The following is a 14,374-nucleotide window of genomic DNA, read 5'->3' on the forward strand; positions in this document are numbered from 1 at the left end:
GCAGTAATACAGGCCAAAGGAGCCCCAACTAAATACTGAGTGCTGTACATGCTCATACTTTTCATGTTCATACTCCAACATTTCTATAAATCCTTTGTTTTTATTGGTCTTCAGTAATATTCTAATTTTCTGATATGCTGAATTTGAGATTTTCATTTGTTGTCATTTGTCGTTCCAGGACGACTCCCCTAACCACTCCGCCACAGCCGCCCCAGACAGATGTATTCAAACGTCTGTCTTGACATCCTGAAATTTTCARGAAATTGTGTGTCACTTAAGTCTCTCACGTCGAAGTCCCACCACTCTTGGCTTCTACTCCGCATCCACACACCCCTCTGAACAGAGGTAGCAGCCAGAGCTCCAAAAATCGCCATGACTAAAATTTTAGCTCTCTTTCTTCTCAGTTTTCTTTTGCCTTTAAACATTTGGATGTTTAGTTTTCCCCGATTGCAAAACAACTCCAAAATTACCGAACACAAAACTGTCGTGTCCATGTTTACTTCCGCAAACACAGGGTGCTGCGTGCCACGTCACGTTCTGACACGTTTTCTTCTGCACATGCATGTCACATCAGTGCTGTGGAGCGTTCACACAGGAGTCTGATGCAGGTCACTTTTAAAATCTAATGTGAACGTTCACACCAAAAGATTGGATTTTTTTCAAAAAATCGGAACTGAGCATTAAGACCTGCAGTGTGAACGTAGCCTATAATTGCTCTCAGCTACCAAACAACCTCTAGCTCAACATATCAAACACTGGCTGAGTTAAAGCCCTTTGAAACTAGCTTTGGTGGCCATCTTGAATAGTTTTTTCAGTTGCTATTTGGGATAGAGCGCACTCTCAACTACTAGTAAATCAGTTTTTAGCTCATTATACTGAAAATTGACTGAATTAAAAAAAGTTTAAAATTAGCTTTGGTGGTCATCTTGGATAGTTGTTTTTGTCTACTGTTTGTGATAGAGCCCACTCTCAGCTACTAGTATGTCAGTTTTTAGCTAATTATGTAGAAAATTGGCTCAATTAGGACACAGCCCCTGAATTTAGACACAGCCATAGAACATTTTTTATGAGCTTTTAGCCAGATTCGGATGTTTCTGTGGATACCAGTTTAAATAACAGACCTTGGGTTTGCAGTTAGCCGGAGCTCCTGCGAATTTTCTTAGCAGATTAGCATTTGCAAAGCTAATCTTTTAGTTAGCAGATTGGGAGTTAGCGATGCTAACTTTTTGGTTAGCTGTGCCTGATAGTGTCGGTTTGGTTTGCCTTTAGCGTGGTGTTCCAGTCGGAGCAGGTCAGGGAGTTCTGGTACCAGCTGGATATGTACATTCTCCCCCCTCCGGTCAACAAGCTACCAAAGACTCGCTGTCTGCTTGGCAGGTAGGTGCATGTACACAAACACACAGTTTATTTAAAGTTATGAGCTGGAGAAAACATGATTCTGTACTTAAGTTATCTTCACATTTACCAAACTACATTCAAATCAAATCATTCCTTCAGACAGTGGTGGACAGTAGTGGAGTACATTTACTTGAGTACTGTACTTAAGTACGTTGTTTGAGTATCTTTACTTTACTTGAGTAATTGTTTTTCGGGGTACTTAAGACTTTCACTCAAATATTGTACTTTTTACTCCACTACATTTCTAGAAAGATGTTAGTTATTTGTTACTTTTGGTTCAGTATAGCTTTGTAATCCGCTGTTGCAGTTATTATTTCTTGAAATGCCACACTATGTTCCTCACAGGGGAAACCAATTAGAGTTGTAGCTCACACCACGGAGAGATTTGGAATTACGTCATCTTTGCTAACTGATGCAAGTTGAGCCTGAGCTCCCATCTTCATTTCAAACAGAACCCAGCAATGGAGACGGTTGAAGAAACTCAAGCGGAGAAACCAGTGCACCCATGGCCATATCAATGTTTGAGATTTATGACTGAAAAATAGTTCCTATCRGTTTAAATGTCTACTGTGTTCATCTGGATAAACTACATTTCTGCATTTAAGAGCTCACCTCTCACTTTATTGCATTTTTATGCTGAAGTCTTTACAGGTGGTGTAGAATTTGTACCACAGTGGTTCTATGTGTCGATACATCAGGTTTTTTTCTGAGTTACAAGGTTCTGTAAAATCACTCTGAAAACAATACAGCAGTGTACTGATATTAGACATTTTAATTTGTACTTTTGAATACTTGAGTATTTTTAAATGCATGTACTTATGAATACTTAAGTATTTTCAAAAGTAAGTACTTCAGTACTTTAACCTGAGTAGATTTTTGACCGAGTAACTTTTACTTGTAGTTGAGTAGATTTGACCATGAGTATCAATACTTTTACTCAAGTACTAGAGTTTAGTACTTTGTCCACCACTGCCTCTGGTACCCGTTCTTTCCCGTGGACTTTCCTTATAGGGGGCCTTATGGGGGCATGAAATGGAACAAAAGGAGGGTGGTCAAYACTTTGCGTTGGGTTACATAGAAATGCATTGTCCGTGCCCCTCTGGTACCGATCCATGTCCGTGTACTTCCCTTATAGGGGGCACGAAATGGTACCAGAGGAGCACGGTCAATACTTTGCATTGGGTTACATAGAAATGCATTGTCTGTGCCCCACTGGTGCCCGTTCTTGCCCGTGGACTTCCCTTACAGGGGGCACAAAATGGTACCAAAGGAGCACGGTCCAAACTTTGTGTTGAAAAGCAATGCAAAGTGTTGGCCGTGCCCCTCTGGTACCTGTTCTTGACCATGGACTTCCCTTATAGGGGGCACAAAATGGTACCAGAGGAGCACGGTCAATACTTTGCATTGAAAACCAATGCAAATTGTTGACCGTGCCCCTCTGCGCACTAAACTTTATTTTGCAGCTTTAAAACTAATACTTTAATGTTTTTATKGTCTTTGACATTCTTCACCTCATTAATATTTTTTGGGGTGTTTCAGATGGATCCAGCTAAAACTTCCCCTTGTTAATCCAACACCTGAGGCTCTGGAGCTAATCGTAACTAACACAAACCCCAGGAACTACACACTGGAGATGGATTCAGCAGACACTGTTTGTGAACACACTCACTCATATGCCTCTTTAAAGATTTATTATCTCAGTACTTTGTTTAACTTTTTTACGGTACATCCTTTATCATGCATCTGACATTAGCTTCCTCCCTTTAATACAGTATTGGCCCCATATCATGGTGGAACCATGGTCCTTTACTCATCTGGGTGTCCGCTTTAGTCCTTCTGCAGTTGGACAGGAGAACCATCGGGGGAAAATTACTTTTAAGTGTTCTCAGGTGAACWTACACTCAGAATGAAAGTAACAAAGAAACCACAAAAGCACACAGATACGTTTAAATGGTCTCCAACTATCTGTTTTTTAGTTGCAGGAATGGTGTGTTTTGTTGAATGGTCATGGACTGAAGCCTAAGTGGGAGGAGCCTTTGTGTGTGTCTTCTGTGATTGGGCTCACTTCCTCCATCAGTATTCCCTTCACAAACCCCATCGAACTCCCTGCAACCCTCACCGTCATCATAACAGGTCCTTTTCAAACCGGCTCTTTGTCGTCTTTTTTGTGAAAATACCCTCTGATGCTGATTTATGAATTTTTGTTTTTCTTTGTGTTCCAGATGAAAACCCAAGCGAAACTCCCACCTGCYATCTGGTCACTGATAAGAAGGCCTTCTCTTGTCCTCTGGGTCACTCCAAAGGTATCCAATGTAGTAGTGCTAGGTAGTATGACCCAAATTTTTGCAACAAACAAAAATGTTGCGGTTTCACTGAAAATCAGCTCCGTGTAAACGAGGCCTAAGTTAGAAGTTTGAGAAGTCAAAGATCAACATCTGTGTCTTTACTCTAACAGCATAACTGAACACAAGCAATTAAGAGGTCATGTAAAAAAACATAAATCAACAGCATTAATATATCTTGTAATTAAATTAATGTAAGGTTATGAATATAACCACGGTTCCTTGAAGGAATAGAATGAAGTGCAACACACAGTTGTATATGGGACACGCGCCCTCGCGCGCCTGGCTGAAGCTACCTCTAATCACGTCTTTAGACCGGTGACATGGTGACGTTGAACATTGGGTGACAGGCTCCGCCTTCACCCTATAACTTCGGAGTCACCAGCGTCATTACTCAGTTAGATACCGCCCTTCATCGAGCCCATTGTGATGCGGGGCCAACAAGGTGTTTTACTCTGTCAGAGTTTAAAGAAGTGAGGAGTAGGGAGACAAAATTATGTTTTTTTGATACTGAGACTGGACGAGTAGCTCTCGGCAAATTGCCGACTTCAAAAGTAGCTCTTGGTTCAAAATAGGTTGGGCACCCCTGAGCTAAAAGTTAGCTCCACTGTTAGGACCCATTTACACAGAGCTGGTTTTCAATGAAACCGCAACATTTTGCGATCCAGTTTCTCGTTTACACGTCACTGGTGATCAGTCTCTGACACCGTCACTTTTTGATACCAGGTCTCAGGCACTGTTTACACGAGACCGGTYTCTGGAAAAGCGAGTTTACTGGGGTGAATACACAAAACAATCACACATTTACATGGAACCACTGGAGTTACATACCAGGCAGAGTTGTCAAATGGGACGTAGTAAACAGGTCTCATGTAAACAGGGCCTTAGGTGCTAGTAGGGTAACAGAACTGTGCCCACCACTGTTATACATATTGTAATAACTTGTTCATAGGTTATTCCAATTTAGTTTTCTTTCTGACGGTCTATTTGAATAAGTCTTCTCCATCTTGGTTGCAGCAGTACGTATAACTGAAAGGGCAACCATTGATGTGCCCATAGTGTTTGCACCGAACTCTGTGGGTTTGCAGGAGGCGTGGCTCTGCATCACCATGAAACCCATCAGCACCCGGAGCAACAGCATTAAATCCAGCTTCAGGTAGGTATGAGTGTTAGGTGACATCATGTCAGGTGTCAGAGCAGCTCTGAGGCGTTTATTAAAACTCATTAACCTCTGTCAATCTGTCATCTGCTCTGTGGGTTCTACTTCAAACTTAAGAAGCAGTGGTGTGGGGGGACTTCTTGTTTATGTTATGGTTCTTACTCAGATAAATATTTATGGAGGACAACAGAGCTGCTACATAAAGGAAGAACCTCAGTGTAGCCTGTTAGCCTTTGCGCTAGCGCCTACGCTATATTGCCTTATATGTATTAGCTTGGCACTAGCGCGACAAACAAGCTAAACTGAGGTCCTCCATCCATATTTTCAGTTGCAGGCTGAGTCATATTTGTGTTCCCCTCTCTGTCTTGTGGATGGAGGAACTCAGTGACGAGAGGAGAATGTGTAGCGCTGAGCTAATACATATATATGATGATAGCATCGGGGCTAATGCTAAAGCCAACAGGCTAAGCTGAGGTTCTTCTTCCATGAAGCAGCTCTGTTGTCCTCCATCYATATTTTCAGTTVCAGGCTGAGTCATTTCTACCTTCTCYTCTCTGTCAACGCTCTCTGGTTTCATTTAAAAGAGHCRATCATCAGATATTGTCCAWGATTAACCTTCAGGGTGAATATAGTTCACTAGCAGCCTCRCACCGAGGACCTATCCACGTCAGAGACCTTCCAGTATGCAGAGTTCCAGTCTCTTCATCAGTTCCAGTTCAGTCTCCTCTGCACCAGTCTTCAGTCTGCCAGCCATCGTCTCCAGTCTCTGTCTCTGAGTCATCATCATCCAAGTCTGTTCCTGCGTCTTCATCATCATCATCACTTGGTTTTGAGTCTTCTAAGTCATTACAAGTTTCATCCTCCTCTCCTGCTCCATACTCGCTGGTTCCTCTAGAGTCTTCTAAGCCCTCAGTTTCAGAGTTTTCAAAGTTGTCATTGCCCAAGTCTCCTGAGTTCCCAGGATTGCTTGTGAAGTCCCTGGGTCTGCCCAAGTTTGCAGAGTTCCCAAGTGGGATTGCAGAGTCTTCCGAGTATCCTGAGCTCCCTGAGTCGGCCTCTGTTCCTGAGTGTTCTGCGCCTCTACCAGCCTGGCAGGACCTAAACGTTCCTCTGCACAACCTGTCCTGGGGCTGCCCTCCAGAGGTCCTGCCTCGCTGCGGCCGAGCTCCGGGCCGCCCACCTGAGTTCCTGCCTCCCTTTAGATATGCCTAGGGTCATCTTTAGTTGTCTTTCTAGTTTTAGTTTTTGTTCTTTCCCAGTTTTTTTCTTGTCAGGTTTCTTGTCAGAAAATCCCTGATCTCAGACAACATCTCACTGAATCTGGCCAGAAATTTACCTCTACTTAGCCACCTAACATCCACGTGCAGCAGCAGGTCTGTGTGGTCTGCTCCTGCCTCCTCCAAGTGAGCCCGGAACAACCTCCTCTGCAGACTCCTGGCCCTTATGGAGCAGACAATTTTCATTGTAACATCCATCACTTCCTTCTTGTTTAAAATCTTCCCACACAGGGCCTGTTGGTGGATTATGCAGTGATAGTTCAAAATGTCTGGGAAAGCACCATTCTACTTGCAGAGTGCAACAAATCCACTGGTGTGACCGGTCATTGCTGGAGTGCCATCAGTTGTTATGGAAATTAGTTAATAGAGGGGCAAGTTGCTTTTATTAACAAACTCCATAAACACATTAAAAATATCTTCTCCATCTTGTGTGTCCCTTCAAAGGCAAGATGGTGAGCAGTTCCTCTTTTGCACTCATGTCTGCAAAGGCCATTCTGATAAAAACACACAGCTGAGCCACATCCATCATGTCGGTCGACTCATCAAACTGAAGAGAGAAACTATCACATTGTTCCACGTCCTTTTTTAGCTGCTCCTCCACATCCACAGCCATTCCCTCACATTGCCRTCTCACTGTTTGTCTGGACAACTGCACGTCTTTAATAGCAGCTACGATCTCACTTTTATTTTTAAAATCATGAAAAAGCGCATCTGCAGCCTCAATAAACGCTTCTTTCATGACTTCTCCATTGATGAATGACTTCTTGTGTTGAGCCAGAATGCGGCTAACACGGTATGAGTCTATTGTAGCAGCCTTACCGTTTGTGCTGGGCTGAGTGAAAATYGATTGCTGGGCTGCAAGCTTGCTTTTTAGCTCCCGCACTTTCTGAGTCCGTAAAGAACTTTTAGGAGGGAAATCTGCCTCATACCGTTTGTGCATCGTCTTGAAATGTCGCTCCAAGTTACAATTTTTGGGTAACGCAATGCTCGAATTACAGTTGAGGCAAATAGGCCTCAAATTAAACAGAAAAATACTCCTCCTCCCACTCTGTGTGAAAATAATAAGTTTTTGTTTGCTCGTTTGCTCGTTTACCATCCATGTTTTCTCTGCATCGACAACTCCACTACTGAACCTAAAGTCTCGGGAGAGCGCTGTGTCACCGCACCCAAAACTCACGAGACTACATCTGTGAGAATGCAAGATGGGGAGGGCGGAGGGAGCATGTTGCTGCGTGTTGGAATGTGTTACTTAAACTCCCCCCACCTCCACCGCTTCTGCCAGAGTTAGAATGATTGGTGACTGGTGTATTTTGTGTGCTTTATGCCTGGTAATCTGCCTCCATCTTGTGTCCTCTTCATGCCATTTCACCTCAGTCCTCAGCTGTTTCCACTTCCACTCATCCAGCCTCTCTTCACCCCTTCAGCGTCCGGTCATTGTTTGGTTTAGTCTCTAGTTCTGCTCTTTGTTTTCTTTTGCCTGGATTCTCAGTTTTTGTAGTTTTGCCACCACATTGGCTATTTTGTTTAATAAACCATTTTATCTTTGATTCTGCCTGCCTGCCTGCACTTGGGTCCAATCTCACCACAGACCTGATATCTGGGGCTTCTCCACACCATAACTTTCTCGGATGTGGGGAAAACAGTAAAGGTGGACTCATCAGAGAACAATACATGTTTCACATTGTCCACAGCCCAAGATTTGCGCTCCTTGCACCATTAAAACTGACGTTTGGCATTGGCACAAGTGGCCAAAGGTTTGGCTATAGTAGCCCGGCCGTGTATATTGACACTGTGTAACTCCCGACGGACAGTTTGGGTGGAAACGGGAGTTGAGGTGCACATTTAATTCTGCTATGATTTGGGCAGCCGTGGTTTTATGTTTTTTGGATACAATCCGGGTTAACACCGGAACATCCCGTTCAGACAGCTTCCTCTTGAGTCCACAGTTAATCCTGTTGGATGTGGTTGGTCCTTCTTGGTGGTATGCTGACATTACCCTGGATACTGGGGCTCTTGATACATCACAAAGACTTGCTGTCTTGGTCAAAGATGCTCCAGCAAGACGTGCACCAACAATTTGTCCTCTTTTGAACTCTGGTATGTCACCCATAATGTTGTGTGCATTGCAATATTTTGAGCAAAACTGTGCTCTTACCCTGCTAATTGAACCTTCACACTCTGCAATTATTGGTGCAATGTACAATTAATGAAGATTGGCCACTGGGCTGGTCCAATTATCCATGAAACCTCCCACACTAACATGACAGGTGTTTCAGTGTCCAACCCCTGTAAATAACATACACAAGCAATTACATGATCATCTGCTTTCATGGGGACAGGCATTAATCAGATGTTTCTATAATATACAAGTTGGCTTTTGTGTTTAAACATGTTTTTTTTGTCACTGGGGCTCCTGCTCTACATTATAACAACAAATTCCTTTTTCAGCTTATATTTTTGCTTTTCTTGTTAAACATTTCAGCTCAGAGGAAGAATGTTCAAACAGCTGCTGGATTTATCCACTTTACGGGATTTCCACAGCATTTCCTACTGAGAACTSTCCACTTGGCGTGGTTCAGTGTGAGGTGGGTTATCAGCTGGTAAAGAGCGTGGAAGTCCAGCTGACAGGTTACACTCCCCTGAGTAGAGACCTGAAGGGTCAYGGAGGTGAGTTTATTCACTCTAAGGGTTCAAGGCAGAGAATTCTGAGTACTTGTGTCTTCAAAAAGTTCTGCTCATGTTTTTGTCTTTTATCACGCCCGGTCAGTTCTGATGGAAGACTTCAGGTGCCAGATGCTTTCAGACAGTGAAGCAGAGCAGTCTGAGCTGAGGAAACACCTGTCTGTAACTACTGAAGAGGCAAAGAGAGACCCTGAGAACAGCATCATTATCCTAACCCTGCGTCTGGTCTATACGCCCCTCAGGACCTGCAGGTTACTGAGCTACACCTTCATGAACACGTCTACATGTGTAAATAAACATCTAACAACCAACAAGCTCATTATAAGTCAACAACTAAACCTGAATATCTAGAAATGAGATTCTTCTCCTTTAAAGAGGCAAACAAACATTAAAAAAGTCAAACATCCTGCTAATATAAATTAAATTGCAGATTCAAAAACAGTCACGCTCTTATTTTGTCAGGGTGGAAAACAGCAGGATGCTAATGAGGAGCCAGAAATACAAAACAGACACACAAATAGGAAGACATCACATTTTTCTGTTTTTGTACAGAAAATGGTGACTTTCTGAATAAATTCAGCTTCAGTTTTTCTCTGTTCTCTGAGATCAGCATGTTCATATACAGTATCACTGCCTGAGTCTTAAAGTATGTTTCTGTAAAGCATGGGCATCAGAAGCATTTTAAAAGTGGGGGGTCAGGGGGTCCTCCCCCAGAAACCTTTGGATGATGCAGATGCAGTGTCCTGCATTAAGGTGTGTTTTAACAGGTTGTTAAACATATTTTTAYCCCCTTAAATAAACACTTGATTTATCAACTGTTTCAGAGACATATCACTTAAGTTCCTCATCCTCTTTAAACTCACTGCTATGGCTGAGATAATAAAATTAATGTGACACAGTTTATCATATCCAGTGACTTTACAGGAGTGTTTTACTTTTATTTTGTTTATTATTAATTTAGTTGTATTCATAACACAACATGTCATTGTGCCACACAATGCTGACACTCAAATGCATGTTTAAAACTAAGATTATTAGTAACTTCACCCACTGAACAGGTGCATTTTTRATAAACACCAACACTGAATTTAGGGGACATCTGAATTAGTGATAGGCCTWTTCATAACCAAAAGGGACAGAGCATCATGCAGCCTTCATAATATAAAAGGACACTGTGCTATGGTGACAACAAAACCTGTCAGTTTTGTCAGCCTGCATGTAATGATTAAAACAATAATAGGTCAACAGGTTCCTTGCTACCCTGGTGCCACCACAATTTCCACCACAGTGAAAAATTTAATAAGCCCATCCTGCCCATAATTTTTATACTGGTCAAAATATAATGAAATTCAGTTTAATCATGCTGCAGATTATGTCTTTAAATCATTAATGTATTTCATAAAGTTCACACAACTGACYRGAATGGATTCAAAATAAATACTGATTTGAGTAAACATTGTTACATTGTTAGTAAAAAACGTTTCATTGTTTCAACCCATATTTTGTGCAGAACAAGACCGAAACTAAAACAAAATATAACTTTATTGTCACACATTATACCTTTTTAGGCTTGACTCTGTTTTTGTCTCAACTGCAACCAATCATCATCATTCCCAAAATGCATTGCATCATAAAAAAATGGCAATGGGTTAAAAATGTAATAAACATTTACAATTTTTAAGTAATTAGAAATTTTCACATTACGGCCAGGATGTGCAAGTAGTTGGAGWTCCATTTGAGATTGTGTTCTATTACGTAGGGATATAATTCAATACTTTAAACCTTGGACAAAATTTACACTCTAAAGTTCTGGTAGGTTGAGCGATAAAACAATTTAATCAATTAGTTTAAATTTGCCATTTATAAAGATTTAATTTTGGGGAAATCTGCATTCTTTTCCCCACCAGTGCTCTCTTTGGGGCTTCTGTAGTTCAGAGGTCAGCCCACCTGTCCCTCAAGACACTTGGTACACAACATGACAATACGGCAGCTAGAAGAGAGGATCTACGTCTCCAGCAAGACTGTTTCTTCAGTTTTCTAGAACTGGTTTCACAACCTCAGACTTGGAGCAACAAACATCTCACTGCATAATCTGTTTGAAGGCTCTTGATACAAAAAGCAGGAGTTCAACAAATTTCTTTCACCTGAAACAGAGGCACTCTGTAAAGTGGGAAACAAAATCGATTAAAATTGAAAATCAAATTTGGGATGAAAAAAATAATCTGAAATTTATTTTTTGGGCCATATCACCCAGCCCTAATTCTGAGTATAGAGGCAACACTGTGAAATAAGAAAGGGTTAACAAACAGAGGAAACACAACAATCTGACTATCCACCAAATATTGAGCAGTTTGCCCTGTTTTTGCTACAAGTTACCTGAAGTTAAACTGTGATGTATTTTCACTTTGCTAATGGCCTAACTTTGGAACCAGTGCAGAGCAGAAACATCTCATAGGGACTGGAGATGCTGTGGTCCAAACAGCTAGTTGGCAAAATTATTATGTTTATCTATTCTTTAAATTCTTCTTCTAAMCATAACTTCCAACAACAGAATGTTCCCTTGCTGTCTAATAAGTCCAAGTTACTGTTCCATTTTTTTAACTCATCCAGTCATAGTCATAATGCTGATTATCTTATAGGAGCTAAAATGTGGACAAATTCCGTGGTGTAATCTTGACACCAAGTAGTAATTTACAGATCTCCATTTTCTCGGTGTGCTACATGTGAGATCCCGCTGAGTGAAGAAGAGCTTTCATTTATCAGCTTCAGTCTTCTGTGGAAGATCTGTAGAGTCCATTAATGAGGCGTGCGCYAGTAGAATCAATACCTCCGAGAGCTTTAATGACTTCGCCATCAGGAAGTGATGGGGTGGGATTGGGGGGGTGCCGCTAATAGGCTCTTCCATTATCTACATGTTAAATCTCCTCCGTGATTGGAAACAAGACGATGCAGAATCATAAACTCAAAGCAGGAATATTAAAGGCTGGCTTGTAGCGACAAATATAAATACTCAATTTAAATGAAGAAATAGGTTTTTTTTAGTAAACAAACGACCTGAACTCCAGATTAAACATGTCCCCATCTGTGACCAAGTATTTTACTCCCATAGAAGCTCATTGCAGAGAACTGATGTCTTTGTATCACAAACTTAATCAGAAAATCAGATGATGAGTATAAACCTCCATGTTCTTTCACTCTCTGTACAACCCCTTAAGTCTGAAAGCCCAACTTTTATAACACCCTAACCCTAGAGAAATAATTCTTSGTGTTTTTGTGAAAAAACATATTTTAAACCAAGAATTGAAAGCAAAAGTTTCAATTTATTGTGGATTTTCTCTTGTCCACACAGGGTTTTATGCATCCAGGCAAATATATTCCTACATGTCAGCTAATATTTGGTTAAATGTCTCCTAGTTGTACCTGAATAACACACTTTTTGTGTCTCTCAAAAACCTTAAGGGATAATTCAGTTTAGTTTTATTGGGTGATTAATTTTCTTGGCAGAATTGGTGAAGTTGATTTAAAAGAAAATAGTTTGTTGCCTTACCTGCTTTTCATTGTTGGATGTCGCAACATGACACCACATGAGCCTTGAGAGCCCTTGCCAGTGGTGGGCACAGCTAACCAAAAGGTAAGCTTCACTAACCGCCAATCTGTTAACTAAAACATTTGCTATGCAAATGCTAAACCACTAAACAGGTAATAAAAGTAGAGGAAGTCAAAGCTAACCGGAGCTGTAGTGCCTCTGAATCATCAATCCACCAGGAAATAAACATATAAATTGCTTGACCACATCTCTAAAAGTGCTTTAAGGCATTTTCTCTCACCAAAATAATCCATTCTGACCAGATTACAAGGAGTCTGCGTTACACGCCTACTCCTTCCAGCTGAAGGCTAGCATTGGTGGACACACACAGCAGTGTGTGCAGGACTGTATGTGTGAGGAGCTATTTGTTATTGTTGGACTTAAAGTCAGTAAATCTACATTTAGTGGAAGCTAATTGGTCTGCTAAAAATGCCCAATGTTAGCAATCTGCTTGAAGTTAGCCTAGCTATCAGCTGTTAGCAATCTTAAAGTTAGCACTGCTGAAATTTAACAAAAGCTAAAAACGCTAATCCACATAACAAAATGTTAGCTTTGCTGTTAGATCAGCAGAACTGTGTCCAGCACTGGTCCTTGTGGTAACAATCCTGGCCACACGCTAAAAACAATCAAGGCTGTGAAAAGCCAGGGAAGACCTGGACTGGGCCAACCAGAATTGGGCCAGGCCACCGCAACGCAAAAACACCATTAGTGAACAAACCTGTCAAGATGACAACTGGGAACAGGTGCRAGTTTGGAGTTTTGGCAGACCTTGAGGAACCCAACAAGAGATCTGAGCTGAAATAACTGAAAAGATTTTAAAACTCCTTTAAGATCATTAATACAGTTTATTGTTCCCACCTGCTGGGTGTAAAATACTTCAGCTGATAAACGAATGTCATTCAGTCTGTAATGAGTTCTTGTGTGTTCTTGTTGGAAGGTGTTCGGGTCTCCTTCTGGTTCAGTCTGAATCTGGGAAGAGGTGGGAGTTTCCCATCGTTCTTATTGCGTCGAAGCCTCAGGTGAAGGAGGAACCTGCTGTCTGACCACCAGGTGGGTTTATGTGTGAGTTTGTAATAGAATCATGTTTTGATCCAGTGCATTCTGGAGATGATTATGGTTATAGTTGAGACTAAAACACAAAGATTCAAGGCTAAGAAGCTATAGTGTTCGATTGGCTCCAGCGTGATTTTCATGTGAATCCAAGTCCTCACAGGTGGATGTATTAAAACCAGCATCTYAGCTCACTAGACTTTAAATTGAAAAAGCCGCCTGGATGGGCAGCGAAGCGTCTTCAGCTTTAGAACTGAAAGCCCAGTTCTTTTTGTTTTTAACCTTTTTTTATTTTACAATAAAGTTATATCGTGTATAGGCCTGTCGTGATAAGCAATAAATTAATTAATCACATGATAAATTAAAATGAGGATAATAAATTTCATTTACCTGCTTGTTTTCTTCGTTTCTCCCTCTTTTCTACTCCTCAGCRTAGGGARGAGTGAACTCTCACGTCAGGTAGCATGTAGCATGCTACCCCTGTAAATACCTGTTCACAGAGGTAGCATGTAGCATGCTACCTCTGTAAATACCTGTTCACAGAGGTAGCATGTAGCATGCTACCTCTGTAAATACCTGTTCACAGAGGTAGCATGTAGCATGCTACCTCTGTGAACAGGTATTTACTGGTTTTAGACAAAGAAAGTGAAACACCTGGTTTTAGACCATAACATCCCTTTCAGACAGCTTCCTCTTGCGTCCACAGTTAATCCTGTTGGATGTGGTTGGTCCTTCTTGGTGGTATGCTGACATTACCCTGGATACCGTGGCTGTTGATACATCACAAAGACTTGCTGTCTTGGTCACAGATGGACCAGCACCTTTATACAATATATTTTTCATACTATCAGGTTTGTACATGTATTGTACAAACCTGATA

The 14,374-nt window shown here is 41.4% G+C and overlaps 1 protein-coding gene across 1 annotated transcript in view; it reads left to right on the plus strand.

Annotated features, from left to right (window-relative positions):
- The window catches only part of LOC106527344 (uncharacterized), a 130,155-nt gene that overhangs the window by 113,989 nt on the left and 1,792 nt on the right, over positions 1-14,374 (plus strand). The window contains exons 55-63 of the mRNA XM_014022186.1: positions 1,270-1,377; positions 2,938-3,049; positions 3,171-3,287; positions 3,375-3,531; positions 3,621-3,701; positions 4,758-4,896; positions 8,659-8,843; positions 8,944-9,109; positions 13,382-13,494. Of these exons, the coding sequence (XP_013877640.1) occupies positions 1,270-1,377; positions 2,938-3,049; positions 3,171-3,287; positions 3,375-3,531; positions 3,621-3,701; positions 4,758-4,896; positions 8,659-8,843; positions 8,944-9,109; positions 13,382-13,487 (1,171 nt within the window). The 3' untranslated portion in view covers positions 13,488-13,494. The remainder of the gene's footprint in view (positions 1-1,269; positions 1,378-2,937; positions 3,050-3,170; positions 3,288-3,374; positions 3,532-3,620; positions 3,702-4,757; positions 4,897-8,658; positions 8,844-8,943; positions 9,110-13,381; positions 13,495-14,374) is intronic.

This window comes from Austrofundulus limnaeus, unplaced genomic scaffold (genome assembly GCF_001266775.1).
Source record: "Austrofundulus limnaeus strain Quisiro unplaced genomic scaffold, Austrofundulus_limnaeus-1.0 Scaffold320, whole genome shotgun sequence".
Taxonomy (NCBI): Eukaryota; Metazoa; Chordata; class Actinopteri; order Cyprinodontiformes; family Rivulidae; genus Austrofundulus; species Austrofundulus limnaeus.